The 22,629-nt window shown below is 39.3% G+C and overlaps 1 protein-coding gene across 1 annotated transcript in view; it reads left to right on the plus strand.

The window, feature by feature from the left end:
• MACROD2 (mono-ADP ribosylhydrolase 2) overlaps positions 1–22,629 on the plus strand; it is a 1,989,932-nt gene that overhangs the window by 1,395,837 nt on the left and 571,466 nt on the right. Inside the window, exon 7 of the mRNA XM_060031258.1 lies at positions 1,854–1,884. Within this exon, the coding sequence (XP_059887241.1) occupies positions 1,854–1,884 (31 nt within the window). The remainder of the gene's footprint in view (positions 1–1,853; positions 1,885–22,629) is intronic.

The following is a 22,629-nucleotide window of genomic DNA, read 5'->3' on the forward strand; positions in this document are numbered from 1 at the left end:
TCACAGACGTATAGGTAAGCTTAACAGAGTCAATTATTACTCTGTCTAAAACAAAATCACGTAAATTTTGACTTTTTAAGTAGAACGTCCAAGTAAAGGGAATAAACATATATTCTATAAAAATGTTAAGGAAAATAAAATGTAGTACACATTTAACCCAAAGATATGAATAAAAAAGGCTTAAACATTTCATTATAGTTGAGCCCAATCATAATGTTAGTTATTATGGTCAATAGCAGATGCAGTATTTTGAATTTCTAATGCAATATCAGTCCTTTTAAAAAAAATTCTGTCATTAATTCCCACAGCATACTTCTGTATGGTAAATGTTATCTGCATTTTCATGGGAAAATCCAAAGATGAAAAATCCAAAATTGATCAAATTTATACAAAGGTACATTGGCAGAGGACATTGTCATACTCAGATCCCTTTCTATTGTTAGAAAGCTCAATTTTGACTTAACTCTATTTACATTTGTTCATTCACTCTTTTCATCAAATTCTTTAAATACTGCTGAGTAAAATACAGTGTCTTAGTCAATTTGGGCTGCTATAACAAATTGCTTGGTGGCTTAAACAACAAACATTCGTTTCTCATGGTTGAGAGGTCAAAGATCAAGGTGCCAGCAGATCTGGTGTTTGGTGAGAGCACACTTCCTGGTTTGCAGATGGCTGTCTTCTCATTGTACTTCACTTAGTGGACAGCAGAGCGTGCTAGCTATCTTCCTCTTCTAAGAATTCTAATCCCGTCATGGGGGCTCAACCCTCATAACCTAATTAACTCCCAAACATCTCACCTCCAAATACCATCACATTAGAGTTTCAGCATATACATTTGGGTGGACACAAACATTCAATCCATAGCATATGGCATAAGCAGTGGTTTGCCAGCAAATGTTTAAAAAGTGACTCAAAAAAATTAGTGTGCATGTCTGTAAGTTTATTTTTAAATTTTAGTGATACGAAGAATGTATAGCACACAACTTAAATATAAGAATAGACTATAGGGGCTTCCCTGGTGGCACAGTGGTTGAGAGTCCGCCTGCCGATGCAGGGGACGTGGGTTCGTGCCCCGGTCCGGGAGGATCCCGCGTGCCGTGGAGCGGCTGGGCCCATGGGCCATGGCCACTGGGCCTGCGCGTCTGCAATGGGAGAGGCCACAACAGTGAGAGGCCCGCATAACGTGAAAAAAAAAAAGAAAAAAAAAATAGACTATACAATACCCTCTATTAGAAATTCTGTTTAGCCAGTTGATTCTTACAGAATCCTTTTGTTAAATTTTATCAAAATTTTGTATCCATAGCCAACTTCTGGTTTCAGTTGACCCACATGTATAGTGCACCATGAACGTTGATTGATATTTTCAGATTTTACATCACCAACACGATGTCACTTAACACAGAGCTGAGACAGGATGCCCAGTAGCATACTGGTATGTAGTATTTCCACCAGACACGTATGACAGACATAGTCATCTTAAAAGCAGAGGTAATAGTAACATGCGGCACAAGGAAGCGATGATGGCTATTTGTTTTAGATATGACTTAGCTCATTGAAGGTTTATGTGATTTAATTTCTTAATAATTGTTTAACAGTTCGTTCCCAAGATTCCTGTAAATTTAACCGTTGGGTTTTGTGAGCTGGCATAATTGCTGGTAAAGAAAATTTTTCAGTTAATCAAATATGCCATTTCCAGGATGTCTCCTATTCCAGCTGAGTGGGGTTGAGAGCTCAGAGTATGTGGGTAGAGGGCATCCCATTATCAAGCAAAACAGATGTTGAAATAGATGCTGTCAGGTTCGAGCAGAATCGTGCCTTTAAAATTTATCGTTATTTTTGTGTTTTATTCACAGGCATTTCCCTGCATCTCAACAGGCATTTATGGTAAGTGATCTATCTTTTGGTAATGTTTATATTTCTTTATTTTGTTGTTAAAATCAAGGTTAACAGGAAAAATAAGAGGTTCTCTGATGGATATAGTTTGCTGTGATTTAAAGAGACTCAAAATGCAGGTCAAATCCCATTGAGGAATCTCGAGAGGCTATTTGGATATTTTGTGTTGTTGAATTTAGTTGTATTGCATACCATGTGCAATGATTAGATGCACTGTGGCTTAACGTCTTTTGTTAGGTGAAAATTTTGCTCTAGTAGGATCTGACCTCTAATAGTATTTTCTTTAATAAAGTCAGGTTTTTCTGTTAGATGAATCATAATGCATATAAAACCTAACATTACCATTATTTTGTTGTGAATTACAAAATAATAGAAGTGTTAGAATGCACACATGTATATGTCTGTATATTTAAATTAAAAAAACCAAATATGTGACAATAAAAACAAATACTTTTAATAAGATGCAATTTTTTTTTCTGGTATTGATAGATTGTTTTAAGTAGTGGCTGCTTCACTCACAGATGGAAGCAAAATGTTTTTATCATTACTTGTTTTCACTAGACTAAAGCTCTCTAAATATTCTTCTACCTACAATGACATATCCCTATGCTTTTTATCTCAGGCCGTTAATAAATCTGTTTTACACATTCAGGTAAAACAGAGTTTTTCGTTTTAGGGTTTTCTGATCAAGCAAAATAGATTACAGCATTTCTGAGCTCAGACTTCTCACATGGAGACTCTTAGATGAAAAATAAAATATGCACAAATGTTAAAAATTATTTAACTTCATCACTATAGGGGAAGGATAGCTAAAGTGATATCAAAGGTAGGAGACTTATTTCCTCTTAATGTGGTATTTTTTTTTGAAGGTTTTAGTGAGAATAAAGTGGAAAATGGAGACCTGAATCAAATTAAATGGGGAAAGATTTGGTGACATTATTTAAAAATTTAAGGCGTGCTTTTTTCTCTCTGGATTCCACTATAGCCTGTCTTTGTGGAAACACATTGGACACTGGGCTGGTGGGCTAAGCTGGACCATCTGCACCATTATCCCCATCATGGCCACTCTTTCTGCCTCACAGATACCCAGTTATAACTCTTACTTATATATTTGCTTAAAGGAAGTATTACATGCAAAGTTTTACTTGGTCAAGCACCCAGATCTTCATTTCACCTTGTCTAAAAGCAAATCAGAGTCCACCACAGAGATGGTTCTGATTTTTGAAAATGTTCTCTCATGACAATCTTGATTTTCCTTGATAAAAAAACGAGCAAAAACCCAAGTGCCAAAACCAATCCTGTGTCATATTGTCGATGTCCATTGTGTCTCTGAGAATCCTGTGGTAATGTACAAAGACTTTCAGAAGCTGAATTTAACACAATGCATTAAGAAAGGGGGAAATGGCAGGAAAAGGAAATAGAAAAGTAAAGGAAGTTGAGGAGGGACACTAAAATGGAAGGCTGAGAGAGCATAGTAGAAACTAAATCAAAACTAAAGTGGCCCTTGGTTAATTTCAATCCCTGAAGGACCGGGATTCCTCCTTACAGTAACATGGCTCAGTGTATAATAACCAGGTCAGTACAGCATTGTGTTGGGTGGGAGGGGAATATTGAAGACTGTTGAGAAAGGCACTGATAGGGAGTCATGTCACAGCCTTGGAGGGTTTCCACCACATGAGCTCAGTCAGTTTTCACAAAGCTAGGTCAAAGAATATAGTTTTCAAGTCCTGGCTACTCATCTCTCTTCCCCTCTAGTTTCTGAGTAAATTTCAAAGTGAGGCTGATACCTGCAAAGTCAGGTGCCATGTTGTCTTTGGTTAGATGCACCTGTGCTTGAGACCTAGAATTATTTTTAGCTCCATGAGATCTTTAATAATGTTTACATTACTCCAGGTCTCTTTATGAACTATTTAGCATTTTGCAACTTGAAAATTATGCCATATGTCCCTTATGAAACTATAGCTTTCTGATCAGCCCTTGATTCGCTCCTAAGTACTCATATTTTATGGATCAGTTGTTTTCTTGCTCTTATTCAGAACTTAGTTTCGCCTCCTCTATTATCTAGATCAATTTTACTTTTATCTTTACTTATTGGCATTTGAAAGAATACTTTAGTTGAAGAAAGTGGTCCACAGCTAAAAAGAAAAAAAAAAATTAAAAGCAGGCAAATAATACTCCCAACACTTTGTAAGTCATGCTTGGTGGGTTACGAGCCAATATTCAGAGCAGTCTCCTGGTTCCAGGCCTTGCCTTCTTATTCCATATTCTAAACCTCACTACATGAATTTTTCTAAACTAACACTTGGTGCATGTTTTGCATCTGCTCAGGGGCCTTTGATCATATTCTGTTACTTGTAGACTCTTTCTATGCTGAACAATAGGCAATTTATGTATCTCCCTAAACCAGCGCTTTCAAAATTTGTGAAGAGGGGAAAAAGAATCTCTTCTTGAGGATGTGAGTTGCTGTGCCAAGAATTTTATATGTACCTTTGCCTTTGCATCTTGAAAAGGGGGAATATACTTTGTAGTATTTCCTAGGGTTAATTGTCCATAGAAATTATTCTTCTCTCAAACTTTCTCAGGACTAGTGTTTTCTCCAGAATATAGTTTGAGAAATTTCTTGACATCCACCCATTGTGGACACATTTTCTCTTACACACAAATGAGCTGATGAGTCTCAGAACCTGGCATGTGCCTTCCCAGGTCCAATTCTGTGCTCCTTCCTTATAACACACCCACAAGCACCACACTCACACACACCATCACCACCACTATTCTCTACCCCAATCCCCAAACAAAAACACACCACACACACGTATATAGGATGAAGCTTGATCTCTGAGAAGTCTTCCTTGAATATGCCAAATCTTGACGGTCATTACATCTTTTGAACTCTTTCAGCATTTGTAATCTAGACAATTAACAACTGCCTCTTCATATTGTTCCATAGATTTTTTTTTTTTAAATATATCCTGTGTTCATAGCCAATCTGGAGCTTTTTTCATGAGCAGGGATTCACTTGTGCATGTTCTACGCACACCCACCATCTAGCATTGTGTCTCCCGGAGAAGCTCAGGAAATAATTGCTGTTTGATGACAACAATAATGATTATAACCCCAATTGTTGCCTAACTGATGATACAAGAAGCAGAATTGTTGATTGGCAAGATAACAGGCAGAGAAAGCTACCTGGTTGGTATTTTCTTAGTGGGCAAACATCTCTATTTTAGGAAAAACAAATGTGCTCCTAAAAAACATTCTCAAACTAGGAATAATATCTGTAAGCATGGCAGTGCCCACCTTCACAAGGGGAAATGAAAACTCAAGAATTTGTTCATTTAGAATACCAATACCGTATCTGTATGTCTTCTTTGGGTATATGTATAACTGATTCACTTTACTGTACATCTGAAACTAACACAACATTGTAAATCAACTATACTCCAATAAAGTTTTCTTAAAAAAGAAAACCAAGATAAATACAGCACTCTACTTCACTTAAACAAAACAAAACAAAACGCTTTGTTATTTATCAAAGCCCATGGGATGATGGTCTCTCAGGGAGGTACCTGTTGCTCTGAGGCCCTATCCCGACTTTTCCTGACATGTCCTAGTCCCAGCCCCCTCCCCATCTGCTGTAATTTCTCAGATACCTCTTTGCTTTGGATTGACCTTCACTTTTAGATTTATGTCCCCAAAACTCAATGTAACTCTAATTCTTCTATCAGAACAAAAATTTTGACTATGGTAGAGCCATCTTTGGAAGGGGTTTGGGTTATTTAATTACCAAGATGATCTCATACCAGGGCAATGTCAACAGTAAGCATTTCCATTTTGTGGAATCATCACCATACTCCAAGCACGTCTGCAAGGATCCGAGCACAACGGTATTTCCGGGACACTGGAGACCATGGCGGAAACCAGTTACTCTCCCAGCCTCTCCTTAATCCTAGCCTTTTGGAGACAAAACCATCTGTGCCTTTTTGCAGAACACAGACTGAAAAATATCTGCCGTGTGACTCAGCCCGATTTCAGGGAGAAATACAATGGGAGCAGTCCCCGCCCGCTCTCAAGTTTCCCTGGACGAGGAGCCAGAATTTTCCAGTCTGATTTTCAGCCACCGCTGTTGCTGCCCCAATGTAATGTTTCCCGGATGGTTCCACAGGGCACCAGACCGCCTGCTTACACTCAGGTTGAAAAGCCACATTTGGTAAAATACCAAAGCAAGGCCTGTGTTACTTTTGGAAAAAGAGATCCAGATGAGGCTTACGGGGTCTTTAAACTCCCAGATCCCAATTAAAGGTTTGATTTGGCCACGAAACCGGACTCAGAGGGATAGATCTGAACTTCCCTGATGAACATTTCAGATCTTGCGTGTGCCTTCTGCCCTTTGAGCCCAACTTGGATACTCTGGTGCTAATAAGTTTAACACAAGAGGCTAGACATGATGCATAGCAGTGGAATTTTTACTGAGAAGTGAACAGCAAAAAGAATTTTCGTCTATTTTATGAGAGTCGATATAGTTAACAGAAATGAAGTCCAGGTGGAAAAGTGTATCCCTTGAGTAATTGAGAAAATATTCTTTCTGGAGGGAAAAAAAAAAAAAACTTCAATCTTCCTTTCCAGGTACAAGATGGTGTTTTTAGAGAGGAAGGAATTTCAGACATTGAGTTATTGGCTGGAAATCTGTGGGAAAAATTTAAGTGCAGCATAACTTAGTGAAAACAGCTCCCATATTTATTCATTAGATTTCTGTTATCAACGTGGAAGGCCTGTTTCTATCAGATCACCCAGTCTCCCTCTGCTTTCCATGAAATGCTGCCAGAACACAACTTTCTAATTGAATCCTCCCTCATTTGCATTCAAGTTCGCTCTTCTGCTTCTAACTGGTAAAAAAAAAGGAGATCTACGTGATGTTTTGTTAACCTTATATATACTTGGCAAATATTTTTATCACTACATATGTCTAAATTCACAGACATGACTTGGAAAAAAACCAAAGCGTTCTGCAATGGCAATGCTAAGGGCATGCCCTCTGTCAGGTTTAAATGCTGACAGGTTTCAGAGGGTGTGACAACCATGGCTGTGCAATTCTGGGCTTGCTGGAAGAGTTATCTTATGTAATGCATTTGGAAACCAGAGCAAAATTGACAAAAATGTGTGCCCCTCCCTTTCATCCCCCTGAAAGCTCCCCTCCTCCCTCTGGCTTTCTTCTCTTCCCTTTGATATTTCCATTTGCTTTGAAAACTTCCTTTCAGGTGGTCTAATGATGACTCTTTTTTCTCTCATAAATTCCCTTCTATGACATCCTGTGTTTTTTTGTCCTGGGAACATTATTCCCGCTGTAGGAAGTGTTATTGTTCTTGGCAATCCTTGAGTTAATTGCTGGCCCTCAAAGGGAAGTAACATTAGCATCAGCATACCTTACTTCCCTTTGGGAAAATACAGTGCGGGGGACAAACCCATCTTAATTCTATCACATTTGAATAATATTTTATGAACTGATCCTTATGAAGCACTGGAGAAAGAGTTTAACAGACAATGAAATTATAGCTATTGTTTCTAATCCTCTGAGTGCTTACCATTTGAATAGACAGTTCTAGCAAATTCAGTCACACATGTACACATTGATACATTCATCCCACAAAATGTGGTACAAACTCCCCTTTTACTCTCTCTAAACTACATGAGTCTTTAATAATAAAAATGCATCAAACTAAGAAACGAAAAGTACTACCTTTGTGCTGGAAGAGAGTTTCAAGCACCTAGCAACAAAATATGCTAGTTCAGCTTACATAAAAATGACAGTGAGGGCTTCCCTGGTGGCGCAGTGGTTGAGAGTCCGCCTGCCGATGCAGGGGACACGGGTTCGTGCCCTGGTCCGGGAGGATCCCACATGCCGCGGAGCGGCTGGGCCCGTGAGCCATGGCGGCTGAGCCTGCGCGTCCGGAGCCTGTGCTCCGCAACGGGAGAGGCCACGACAGTGAGAGGCCCGCGTACCGCAAAAAAAAAAAAAATGACAGTGAGACCCACGGGCAGGATTCCCCCAGGGGATCTGCCAAAAGAAATGAAAATCCTGGAAACCTAGCCTTCTGGTACTGCAGAAACCAGTGTCATTCTCCCTGGTGTTCTGTTCAAATTGAACAATTTTAGGACTTCATTAAAAGATTAAGTGTTTCAAAAAGCAATAAAGATTACAACTTTATTACTGTTTCTGAGGTCTGCATGTCTACCTCTTTGCAACTGTGTCAAGGTAAAAATTTGTCTTAGGACTAGAATGCAGAAATGAATTCCAAGTCACCCCATCCTCAGAAGCTGCCATATATTATTATGTTACATTTTAAAAATGGCTTTTCTTATAGAAGTATCAAAGCAGTAAGTCTTTTAAGGAAATAGGAAAACCACTTCAGTAAGTTACAAAGCCTATCCATTTAACAGGAACCCTAGGAATATCTTTCAGCCACGTTGAAAACTGGGAGCAGTAATGGAATGCTCTCCCTAAAGAACTGCCTAAGAATGGACCACACTTTCCATCTGATCAGTGGAATAATTTCCATGCGCTCGCTCATTTTTCTCATCCAGTCTTGAATGACACTCCTTTTTATTTGCTCCTTATACATACTTGTATCTAAAGGGTGACTTTAAATAAACATAGCTCAGCTCTCTTTAGAAAGGAAATCAAAAATAATTCTGAAAGCTCTTAGAGAAATCAAGTATGTTTAGCTCTTTAGGACAATGATTTTCATGTCAAATCCTTTGTAGTCAATGATTCTATTTTTAAGAAAACATCTTGAAATGCATTTGAAAGAGACTATATTAGCTAGGGTAAAGCTAAGCTGCTGTAACAAAGAGGCTCCAAAACAGAGTGGCTTAGTGTATATAGATGTTGATTTCTTTCTGTGCAAATAGTTCCAAAGTGAGCAGTCTGCTTGGGAAGGATTTGTTCCACTCTATCATTCAAGGCAACATTAATCTGTGGTGGTGTTAAGGAGTCGTTCTGCCTTTCATAAGGCATTGTTCTCATATGGTTACCTTTCTCATTTCTAATGAAAGAAACACGTAGGATGGGCACACATCCTATCTGATGGTCCCTGGACTCAGGGTAGCACTTATCACTTTCATCTCCCTTTCATTGGAGGGAAATTGGTCTCATGACCAACCTAACTACAAAGGAGATTGGAAATTTAGTGTGCCTTGTATTCCACGTGTCTGACTATGATTCTTTTATGTAGCAAGAAGAGGGCATTGAATTATGATGGCCTTCTAGATATCATTGCTCAAGGGGGAAAGAAAGTCAAATTAAATCAAACAGGTCACTCATAGGTAATTTAATTCTGGAGCACTTTGATTCTACACAGAATCAGTAAATATTTTTGAAAAATGATAGTCTCTATTTGGCAAGAATAGTTGGTGATTTTTATAGTATCTGCTTTATTAAAATGCCTTTATAATCCTGAATCCTGAAAAATTTGAAAGTATGGCATTCTTCAGGCATCAGTACAGTGACCTATTATTAGTTGTCAGCCAGTATATTTAGACATTTAGATCTTACGTCAATTGTGTTTACATTTTTTGTACTATACTTCTTGCAAAATTTGCAGACACATCAGTGGAAACTAAAATCAGTATATTGAGAATGAATAAATAATTGTATCATTTGTTACATTTCTAATTCTTGTCCGTTTCCATAGAAATCCTTGGAGGAATCAATTATAGTTTGTTTCTGTAACACCTATATGGTTCTCTTTCACAACACTCATTACAACTGCAGCATACGTTTACTGGGGTTTTATTTTATCAGTGTTAGTATCTGGTTTTGCTCACGCCTAAGTCCCCAGCTCCCAGCACAGTGTCCGATGAATGTTCAAGAATAAATTCCTGTTAAATGAATGTATACAATTTCCTATTAAAAATATTCTCTGTGCTCTATATTTGTTATAGATCAAATCACTTTGAGTCTTGTCCAGACAACAGAATTAAAATGTATAGTATTTTCTCATTGAGAATATGAATTATATGTTCCAAAAATATCAAACAGGAAACAACAGGTTTTGAACACAGACAACATAATAAGTTAGAGTCTTTATATTTCATTCTAGGAATTTTTTTCTTCCTTTCTTATAGTACATGCAAATAAGTCTTTCTCTTTTATTATAAAGAGCCAGGATTTGGTGTTTGCGTTGATCCTCTTGCAGCTATCCTAGGGTAATGTTCCTGCCAGTGGTCATCTTTCCTCTTAGAGGACCATCCCTAAGACTGTTGCATGACTCAGAGTGGATAAGCAAAGTGCCTAGTGACAGATCGCTGTACCTCAGGATTTTTCTATCAAGCCAGTCATTAGAAGCACTTATTCATTTTTTCATCCCCACTTCCAAACCTAGCGATTCACTAGTGTTTAGACTCTGAGTTACCAGCTGGCAGCCCTGTCCCCTTAATGTCTAGTATGGATAGTGAATGAATACCCATGACACTGAAATGAATCACACAGGTCCCCACTTTGCTTTGACTAATAACTGACGAGAGGGTCATGATCACCACCCCAGACTTTAGAGGACTAGTGAAAAAATGTGGCTAGAGCATCTGAACACTGATATGGCCTAACGTTACCAAAGAGAAAAAGAGATGGAGGGACATTTTTTAAAGGTGTGCTTTTATCATTAAAATAATGTATGCATATGGCAAAAAACAATAAAGCAGTATAAAAGGTCATAAAGTTTAAAAAAATCTCTTCCCACCTGAAACTGCCAGTATCACTCTTGAGAGGCAACCATTGCTGAATTTCTTGTGCATTTTCAAAAAAAATATTCACTGAATATATAAGCCTATAAATGTAATCAACTTTATCAGTCTTTGTCTTCATGGTTTCCAACTTAGGAAGGCCTTCCCACTTCCAGATTATTTTTAGAAGTTCTCCCAGATTTTCTTCTGGTGAGCTGGTCACATTTTCAACAAACAGACATATGTATGTTAAACCATTTATTTACATATATGTTTGTGTACATACATAAATATCATACATATATACACATATATATGCATATATATTATATACAGTATATTTATTTATACATACATATTTACTGTATAGCATATGCTATGCACTATATATCATATATGTATGTATACACATATACATATGTGTATAAACAAATGCATATATCTGTATGCATATATCTATACTAAAGCCCTTATATGCTTAAGGTACTGGATGAGAAGTAGTATATATTTTAAAGCATAATTACATGTTTGTACCTATGTATGTGTACTGGTTTAAAGAAAAATATGAATTTTTTCTTTAAAAAATGATTTTGGGGATATCTATGACTTTAAATGAGCATCTAATTAATTATTGCCCATTTCTTTCACAAATAATCCGTAGCTTTTAAATTTCTTTAGAATCTATCATTGCAAGCTAATACTTTTCTATTATTACTTATTGTTTATATCTCATAGGTATATATTTTCTCTATGTGTGTGTATATATCTGTTTATATGTATATACATATATGTTATATATAATAGAAAATATATCACCTGTTATGTGTGTGTGTGCTCTTGTGTATAGATATGAGAGAATGTGATATGTGTGCATCTGTATCTCAAACAGTTTTAATATAGCTGCTAGGAAAATTTTAGGATAAGATTTTCTTTGTTAATCTTCTTGTTATTGAATAATTGCGTCCATTTTTCAGCTGTTCTTTACAAGATAATGACAATGAGATTTTCCCACTAAAGCAGACCTATTTTACCTACTCCTGTCCCCACAAATGAGCAGGTCATGTAATTTGAGAATAAATTAATAGTGCAGCCGTTCACAAGTTGTAGCTCAGGTATTTCTGAGGGACCATGAGATTTCTTAGAATTATAAGTATTGATGTCTGTTTGGCAATGATTTTCTACAAGTGCAAAATGTGATGGTGTCCATTTCATTCACCATCTGAAAGCAAATCTGATTATGAGACACACAGGGCTTGACAGCTAAAGACATTTCTTCATTTACTGACCTCTTCCTTTGGGACAATTTTAAAATTGCAAAAGCTCATCTCTTCCATGAGGGGGTAAGTAGCAAGTTATTTCGTGATAGTTATCAATGTGCAATTGCGTATTGTCTTTTGGAAATAAGAGGAAAAAAATGATGGCATGCCTGCCATTTGCCCACCATCAGCATGTTTTAAACATCTCAGAGGGAGTCAGAGATACACTTCCCTTTGGGCTTTTTCAGTGGGAAGTATGGAATGAACTCTTTCACACCTTTCACTTGTGCTGCTAAGACTGAAATCAGAAGTACAAAGCCTTTTAAATGGACAGAATAAAAAGCAAACCTCAGACTGGCTTTCCCTCCCATGGCGCTTGCCAAGAAGGCCAGGACAAACGTCAGCAAGTAAATACAAAAATGAGTCACCTTGACCCCTTCCTCATCTTTAAAACTCAGTTGAGAATGGGTTCCTTCCCTCTCAGGCTAAATCCACTGTGCTCTAGGGCTGTCAGCCCTGCAGAAAGGCCCTCGTCTGCCAAGCAGTCGGAGAAGACCAGCTGTAATTGGCAATCCATTTCTCCATTTCCATTGTACAGCCATCCCTGACAAATTACTCACAATCAAATGTTGGCTGCAGCAAGGGGCACCCTATGCGGCAGGGAAGAAAAATGAGGCCTCACACTGGTCTGACAGCCGAATCTTTCAACTCACCCCATTAGACTGAAGGAGGGGACACTGCGGTTTACCTGTCACTGCCACCCATAAACAAACTGCTCTGTGCAGCTCGGAGCTTGGCTGCTGTGATCAGGGCTTCCTCAGGGCCTGCCAGTGACCTGACCAATCCGAGCTATAGAGAATGGGGAAGAACTTCATCCTGCTGAGGAAGAGGCATTGGCAGTGGCATAGGAGATTGCTGAGGGCAGCCTGGACCATCGGACCCCTGGAGAGGGATGCTATCTATGTCTGACTGTTTGGAAGTTGGTGGAGGTCCATTGTAGGCTCCAAATGATAGTGTCCATCAGTCTGTGCTTGCTGCTTGTCTATGGCCTGTCATTCATCATCTGGGTAGTGTGGTATCTAGCCCTTTCCACTCATTAGAATTCACTTACTGGGCAACTTTCTCTACTCAACATTTAACCATGAAACTGAAGATACCTTTAAAAATGTTCTTCATATATATGCCCGGTCCCTATAAAAAATTTCATAAGCTTTACCCATAGGAAATCTTCTCAGGCCATCACTCAGGACCTAATCACTCTTATTTTAGATGTAATTCTAACAAATGTTTTCTTGGACTATAGCAATTTAAAGATGGCAGGAAGATCCTAAGAGGAAAATGCTGACAGTATGAAGTGGCATAATAGTGAAAGATAACAAACAAAAAGCCAACTTTCTTTCCCTGCCCTGCCAGTATAGCCAAGAGAAAATCATATATATATATATATATATATATATATATATATATATATATATATATATATTTTTTTTTTTTTTTCCGATGTGCGGGTCTCTCACTGTTGTGGCCTCTCCCGTTGCAGAGCACAGGCTCCGGATGCGCAGGCTCAGCGGCCATGGCTCACGGGCCCAGCCGCTCCGCGGCATGTGGGATCTTCCCGGACCGGGGCACGAACCCGCCTCCCCTGCATCGGCAGGCGGACTCTCAACCACTGTGCCACCAGGGAAGCCCCAAAAATCATATTTTGAAATGCTTATACTTTGTAAAAGACAGCCAAGCTATGTAACAGAATGTTCATGATGTTATCCATCCTAAGTTTAAGAGTCTGTATTCTCTCATGTCTCCTCTGTAATGCTGAAGACATTCAAATTGAACCAAGCAAGAATAATAATGTCCCCTCTTTTCTCATCAAGTTTACCTTTGCTTCTTATAACCGTGGGCAGTGGCATTCACAGCTATGACTGTGGCTTTCACAAAAACAGGGGCCGACGTCTTATGGGTAGGTAGTAGTGGAAGGTTTTAATTCCTAGGAAAAGTGATCACTGTTCAGACTATAGGATTGTGTAGCATCATTTTCTCTAAATTTTCCATTTCACCTCTCCCAGACAACTGACTATAAATAAAGCATAATTAAAATGTGGGGTTTCATAACTTTTTAAAGCCAGGTGTAAAACCTTTTCATCTCTAGTACTAACTCAAAAAACCCACATTTTTTCCTATATATTTAGGACTAGAGATTCTATTTATTAACTAGAGTTAATTAAAAAAAAAATGGAGATTTTCTGAGGTCCAAATTATAGCAAAGAAGTTCCCAGCACCAACCCGAGGGTGTCAGTGACTTGTCCGAAGTCACATAGAATCTAGACCATGAACACAGCATCTGTTTGATCTTTCCTCAGAGGCACTCAATTTGAAATTTTCCTGATGATTAGCTTCTTTTGGGCAGAAAAAAGAAAAAAAAAAAACATCTGAAAGGATTTACATCAGTTGCTATTTCTCTCTTACTCTCTCTCTGAGAAAGATATATAACAATTTCCTAAACCTATTCCAGCAACCTGAAAATTCCAATGCTCATTGAATCATGGCTCATTAGTTGAACCACTCCCCTTCCCTGCACCCACCCCTCTCACCTCCTGTTCAAATGAAATTTTACCAGGAAGTGCAATTAATTTAGCTACTCCAAACATTGTCATTTGCTCTGTGCCTAAAAAATGTTTATATCATGTTGGATATTACAATTTAGATGAAAATGGTTAGACACCAACTGAATTGAAGTATACATTTAAGTTAATAATATTGGCTACTAGCTCTTGGATACCTGTAATTGTGCCTGACATATTATGTGCCACTTCTAATCCTCACAACAATCTTGGTAGATCAGTACAGTTATCCCCATTATACAGATGAGAGATCTGAGACTCTGAGAGGTTAGGTAACTAACTTAGAAAAGGTCAGAGGTGAGATAAAAACTCAGCCTTATTCTTCAGAAGTGCACCTGAATGCAATCCTTAGTTCTCCATGTTAAAGGGCAGTGCTCAGAGAAACATCCTTCTGTTCTGAAAAGGGCCATGGTTTAGGAGGCAGTATCTATGATTATACAATGTATAATGCACCTTCATCAAAGTCAGAAAGAGAAAAAGAAATATCATATATTAACGCATATATGTGGAACCTAGAAAAATGGTACAGATGAACCGGTTTGCAGGGCAGAAATTGAGACACAGATGTAGAGAACAAACGTATGGACACCAAGGGGGGAAAGCGGCGGAAGGTGGTGGTAGTTGTGTGATGAATTGGGTGATTGGGATTGATATGTATACACTGATGTGTATAAAATTGATGACTAATAAGGAACTGCTGTATAAAAATAAAATAAAATAAAATTCAAGAATTAAAACTTAAAAAAGGTCCTCAAGTCTCTCCAGCAAGCATTTGGTCTGAAGAATCCAAATTCTCCTTTCCTTGTTATATTACAGCCTCTCTAGTTATCTCATCAGCAAAGGGACTTGAAGACCCAAGGTTGGGAAATCCATATGCAACTCTGACAGTTGTTCTGGAATCTGGATATTAGACCTGCAGCCATTGACTATTCTAACATTGACCTGTATCTTCTGCATAATCTCAGCTTTATGCACCAGGTCATTACACTGCTTAGATAATGAATACTGGGAAGATGTGTCCCTAGCCAATTGCCAATACAGGCTATGAGCTTCAGATGAGGCTTCCAGTTGACACACAGTTATGACCAAAGACTTTTAATCATTTTTGTGTGTTTTAATTATCATATGTTTGTTCAGCTGTATCTTTAATAAGAACAGAACAGTATTAGGTTAATAGTTTTTAAAGAATTAGAGCATTCTTAGCTGCAGGTTGTAAGCCTCTTGCCACAGTTTTCAAGTTACCTAAATTACTCTCCTTCTTCCTTACATACTGCCCTAACACTGCCCTCTCCATCCTTTCTCCCTAACAAATGTTATCTCCTTTTCCTTCAACACACAATGTGCGCACACACACACACACACACACACACACACACACACATTTATTATGTCACTGTTAGTTGCAGGACAACAACATTTTTCTAAATGTTCCTAATTTAGGAAAATCCATGAGTTGTTATGAAGATCTTCTCTCTCCTTTTAAGTCTTATTTATCAGTCCTATTTATCACCATCAGACATGATGGTGTGTGTGTGTATTTATATACATACTAAGTATATTTGTACATATATACACAAGCACAGATATATATGTATATATGTAGTTATATACCCATTTTAGATATATATGTATCATATATCTGTTTGTATCATAGATAGATATATATGTATCATATATATGTTTAAGATTTCCCTTTTCCATTTCATGGGAAGCAGCCCAACATTCCAAATCAAGGTCCAGCACTACAAAGAAATGCTTTGAGCTATGGAGGTGACCTGTCATGGAAAAGAACTGATTATTAACAGCGTTGGTGGCTACTTCCTGAGCACATACCTTGGGCCTTCTGCCTGGTAGTGGATCAGTTGTTCTATGTATATTAATCCATTTCATGCCCAAAATAATCTGTGGGATAAGTGCTGTTACTCTTATCGATGAGGAAACTCAGAACACCTAAGCTACTGGTTCAAGGTCATGCAGAGACCACCGATGTCAAAGTTCAGATTGCCCTCACTTAACCAACAGCAAGAATTCCATCCTTATGGTGTTTAGGGGCTTTCTTCCCCTGCATTTTCATAGACCCTCAGCTTCCTGGTAGTAGGGGAATATTTCACCCGTCACCAATGGGCCCATTTAATAGAAAAACAGTAGAATACTCAGCACTTCTTTCAAACCAGCAATTATGTGGATAATGAATGTACATATCGGTCCCCCTTCTGTCATCTGAGTTAATGAAAATTCTGGTTGGTGGCAGCTTGTCCAGTGATTCTGGAGACTGATTAATGAGTTGTCGCTGTTTTATTGGGTATAGGTAATCAGGGGCAGGAGTAAAACTATCTTTAGCATCTGAGCAACCCAGAACATTCAACAAGTGATAGATGAAACCATCAAAGCCCTTCAGATGCATGATTTATGTACATACCCTTGGGTGACTGCACTTACTATAAAACGCACAAAGCCATCCTTACCCAAAATACTGATGAGTCTATATTTAAAAATTCTGCTTGTGAAATATCATATGGCTTTGAGCAAATAACTGTCAGGCCTATCAAACTCTTTTCATAAAGGTCAGCCTATGAAATTATCGTTGTGAAATGTGATGTGTATTCTGAAGAATAAATTAATCACTTAAGCTTTTTACCACAGATTCACTTTCATTATCAGGTTTTCATTCTATTGTAGACTCTGCCCAGTTTTCCAAGGTGGGTTACAACCTTCTAGATGCCTCTGCCCTCTCATTTCAGCTTATTTTTGAAGACGGGAGTTGACTGACATTTTCACCAGTCAGGCAGGCTCCCTTCTTAAATCTGTAAACTAAAAATGAGCTTCCTGCTTTGTGAAATCTCTCTTTTATGAGATTAATAAAGACCTAGACAGGCCTGAGGGATAGCTCTGTGACCTCATCAGGTTCCATGCAGCAGGAAGTTTCTACAAAAATGTGATTTTAACCATTCCCTTTTGGGGAAGGACGTGTGTGAAGTGATCATTGCGGTGTCTGACAGTAATTGTCAGGCAACTGGAATCCTAGAGGCAAATACTGGGAATCACAGAACTGTGATTCTGCACTTCTGGGGCTTTGCTTACACAGTTCCTGCCCCGGGAGCACCTTTCTCTAGACACTGTCTCTTCCATGAACGTGGTTAGATAGCTCTTCTGGTGACCATCTTCCCCAGGAATGTCTTTCCTTTGTATCCCCACTGTGGTTTGCTGTTTTGAGGACACAAATATGACTGCCCTCATCACTTTTGGTCATGATCAGTTATTGGTGGTTACAAATCACATTCTATAACTGAGTACAAGCTCCTCGAGGTCAGGCATGTGGTTTTTGCATCTGGTAGGTAAACTCAAGTTGGCCTGAAGTGAATCTTTAGGCAAGGATGCTGATTCTTACCACCAAGTTCAGCTAACTTTCATGGAGCCTAGAAGCAGCCCCAGAGGAGGATCTGATATTGGTCTCTCCTTCTGGCATTTTCCCTAATGCAATGGTTTTCAATCTTGGCTGCCTTTTGAAATCACCTGGGAAGCTAACTAAATAAATTAGAAAAATACCAATGCCTGTGTCCTATCCCTGGAAATTCTGATGTCATTGGTCTTGGGTGTGACCTGGGCATCAGGATTTATTTAATCTCCTGGGGGATTCTAATGTTTAGCCAGGGCTGAGATCCAATGAGCTGGTGGAAGTGAAGTTTGCTTACCCTTTCACAGGTGTCATAGTTTTATTTCAGCTTGGTTTTTACAGTGGGCAACTGACCTCATATCACTTCACTTTGTCTGATCTTTGGCAGACAGGCTGGCACACATGAAGACTGGAGTTGTGGAAGGGGAATGAAATTCATTTTTTATTTCTTTAAAAAGACATCTGACTTTTGAACATCCTCTGGGCTAGATGTAAGGATTAATTAAAATGATTATGATTGTCTTGTATTTACTGTATACAGTAGAGCCTGAAATTCTGGTCCTCAAATTAATTTTTCTATTTCTTTTGATGTTATTAGAGGATTTAGAATTTGACAAGGATTTCTGGTCTTGACTATTCTGTGTCTGAGATGTTTCCATTTTGAGAAGCTAAAACTGTGTAATGATAGATATGGCAAGTCCATAAAACCTTTTGTTGTCCAACTTGACCATACCAATTTGACCATTATCTCCTTATTCCTTCTGGCAGCTATGAGTATAATCAGGTGTAATCTTGCAATGCTACAAATTTGTTTCATGGAATTGAGTCCCATGAGACAGAATAACTGAACTATTTCCGGTGGAAATACAAAGCACCTGGATTTGCCTGTTTGGCGAATAAGCAGTCCCATTCACTTTTTTTTTTTGACTGCGTTGGGTCTTAGTTGCTGCACATGGGCTTTCTCTAGTTGTGGCAGGCAGGGGCTACTCTTCGTTGCGGTGCACGGGTTTCTCATTGTGGTGGCATCTCTCGTTGCAGAGCATGGGCTCTAGGTACATGGGCTTTAGTAGTTGCAGCACACGGGCTCAATAGTTGTGGCACGCAGGCCCTAGGGCACGTGGGCTTCAGTAGTTGTGGCTCACAGGCTCAGTAGTTGTGGTGCACGGGCTTAGTAGCTCTGGGGCATGTGGGATCTTCCCAGACCAGGCCTCGAACCCATGTCCCCTGCATCGGTAGGCGGATTCTTAACCACTGAGCCACCAGGGAAGTCCCCATTCACTTCTTTGAAATGCAGTTTTATCTGTGCTTGACTCTGGTACTAACCATGATGACCACAAGCCAGAATACGACTTGACTTTCTTAAAGATGAGGGAAGAATGTGTTACCAAACTCTTCTGTCTTTGGTTGCTGAAATCTCTTGTGGCTCTTTCCCTGTTGTATGGCTAATGCTCTGAGTTATTTGGCCCTTTGAAGACATGCTTTAGTGACAACTTTAATAAGTTTCATATCCCTGGGAGGTGCCTGATGTCCTGTGATGATTCAGGCCTTTGAAGTTGCTTAGACTGGGATTTACATCCTATCTCTTGCTCTAATTATTTTATCTCTATGAGCTATGGTTTCCCCTCCTCTGTAAAATGGAGATAATATAATTGAACCTAACAGAGCTGCTTTGCACATTAAGTGAAAAAACATGCATAAGTGCTCAGTGCCACATCTGATTCAGAGAACCGTTCCATAATGAATAATAGATATTATTTAGTTCTGTTTTCTAAACTCTAATCTCGAGTTACATTTTTCCAATTATTTCCACTAGTAAAAGGAAATTTGGGCTATAATTGCTGAACCCTTCCACACAGGGCTTGCTTTCAAACTGTTCTGAGCATTTCCAAAGACATTTTGGATAGTAAAGAATCCACATGCTGGGGCTTCCCTGGTGGTGCAGTGGTTGAGAGTCCACCTGCCAATGCAGGGGACACGGGTTTGAGCCCTGGTCCGGGAAGATCCCACATGCCGCGGTGCAACCGGGCCCGTGAGCCACAACTACTGAGCCTGCGCGTCTGGAGCCTGTGCTCCGCAACAAGAGAGGCCGCGACAGTGAGAGGCCCGCGCACCACGATGAAGAGTGGCCCCCGCTCGCCGCAACTAGAGAAAGTCCTCGCACAGAAACGAAGACCCAACACAGCCAAAAATAAATAAATAAATTTATTAAAAAAAAAAGAATCCACATGTTTTCAGAAACCATTCCCTTGTAGATCAAGGATGACCACACCATTCAGATAAATCATATAAGAACTCATAAAAAGGAAATGTACTCTGCCCTCTTTTTTAAAGAAAGTTCCCAGTAATAATTAGACCTTAGCCTCATTTTTATGGTCAAACTCAGGAAGATGGTTGCATTCTCTAGGGAAGGTAACTTGACTTTCATGAAGTTGCTGCAATATAAACCAGAAGTCATTATCAGTGATGAAAATGTGGGTTTAGAACTGAGGTATACCCTAGGTGAGCATACCTGTTAAAGACAATGTTCTTACATAGTGTTTAGCACTGAATCAGAGAACTACACTAAGCGTATAAACACTAAATTCTTCAGGAGAGATAAAGGGGCTGAGTTGTGGAAAAAAAACTGTGTCATTTACTCAGTAGATGTCCACTAAATAAATGCTACACATAATTGACATTGATAATATTCATTTAGTTCTTTCAGAGTTCAACAAGTATTTCCTGAGTGCCCACCTCATTATGTACAAGGGATTCTTCCGGACTTGGCCAGTCTGGGCCAGGATGAAGGAGGGTAGCTCTGGGCCCGTGAGGAGAAGTGCCTTATCACCAGCTCCTGGCCCTTCCATTTCGCCCTCTCAGCACTGTACGCTGTGCGAGCATCAGAGTCCTAAGTCCTTTGGCAGAGGTCCCAGGTCTTCTTGCCATAATCTCGAAGGGCAAGTGAAAGGTCCACCTTACAGCCAAATCTAGATGTTCCAGGAGGTTCCTGGAGCTGCCAGGGCCTCCTCGACTGGAAGGATGGAGGAAGAAATAGTATCTGAAGGCAATTTGTAGATCTGAAGGAAACAAAGAAGAATCATTTCTTGAGGGTACAGCCTCTCAAAACACGTGGCTAGGGCTTCCCTGGTGGCGCAGTGGTTGAGAGTCCGCCTGCCGATGCAGGGGACACGGGTTCGTACCCCGGTCTGGGAAGATCCCACATGCCGCAGAGCGGCTGGGCCCGTGAGCCATGGCTGCTGAGCCTGCGCATCCAGAGCCTGTGCTCCGCAACGGGAGAGGCCACAACAGTGAGAGGCCTGCGTACTGCAAAAAAAAAAAAAAAACATGGCTAATATTTAGAGCTGGGAAGCTTAACTTCATTGTTTTGTGATGAAAATTTGTAGAGAGAGAATAAACTCTCTTATCTGCAAAGTATTTTTCATTACTATCTTCACATTATCACTGGTATCACTGCCCGAGTCTCTCATATCTACTGTGCAGCCCTTCTGCTCACCCCATTTCAGTGTTGAGTTATTATGGGTGCTCGTTTGGAGGAAGGTTAAAGCAGAAGAGGGGTGCTAGGGGCTCTGTGCTGCATATATTCAACATCTGAAGCTGCTTCTTAACACCTGCTGTATAAATGGGAACCTTCCCCCACACTTCCACCTCACTATCTTTTTATAGAAGTTTCCTTGATCTTTCCAATAACGCTAAATTCTCGCCATCCTGATCATTATCTAATAATTACCTATGACACTTTCAGTCTTGATTCTCTAATCTTACTGAAGGATTACAGCTGCCTGCCAAGTTTCCAAAATCTATGTAAGAAGCTAGCAAGGGGAACAGGAAGTGGAGTATGAAGTGAGTTAGGGCCTTCAGAGCTCAGGTGACCTAGTCACTTCTTGATCTTTTTCTAGACAGTTTCCCTCTCCTGGGAGCCTATAGATAGTGAGATTCTTACATGATTATTAGGATACAAAGATGATCCCTGTGGTTGATATTTGTGTTTCAATTTCTGAGTATCTCACCTTCTTATTTCTTCAAATCAGACATAGCAATACTCTACATTTTCTTCTTGAGGCCACACCTCTACCCTCAGTTTAAATAGTTCTCATGTTTTTCCATCTCCAGCCACAAAGATGTAGTTTGTAAACTAGAACTTGCCATAATGACTCATCTAAATAGGCATGTAACAGAGGCCTGGTAAATAGATGGATTCTACTATTTTGGCTACAGAAATTGTTGTAGACATGAGCACATGATCGTTGATTCCATTAGAGTAGTTTGGGGAGGTTACTGGAAAGAGACTCCACTACTGAAATTGAACCTGTGAGAATGGAGACTTGTAATTGCCTATGGGCATTCTACTATCATTTGAACCCAAGAGTGATGGCAACATAGATGAAAGAAGATCCCAGAGATGGAGACAGCTTAGGTCCAGGTTATATCACATGGGTACCTGGATCAAGCTTTTCCTGAAGTGAGACAACTCTTGAAATTTTGAGTTATGTGAGCATATATATATATATATCCTTGTTTTTTCAAGCAAGTTTGAGTTGGTTTATTTATCACTTGCAACCTAAATTATCCCAAATGCTAGAAAATTACCACCCAAAGAACTTTTATGTGTGTATATATATTTTTCTCCAATTGTGAGGAAGGCTTCCCACAGTGTTAAAATGAAAACAAAACCACAATCTTTTGGCTTATGTCTAATGTTCAATATAATCATTCCCTTTCCATTATGAAGATCCCTTTATCAGGGAAGTGT

The sequence above is a fragment of the Delphinus delphis genome, chromosome 15, assembly GCF_949987515.2.
Source record: "Delphinus delphis chromosome 15, mDelDel1.2, whole genome shotgun sequence".
Taxonomy (NCBI): Eukaryota; Metazoa; Chordata; class Mammalia; order Artiodactyla; family Delphinidae; genus Delphinus; species Delphinus delphis.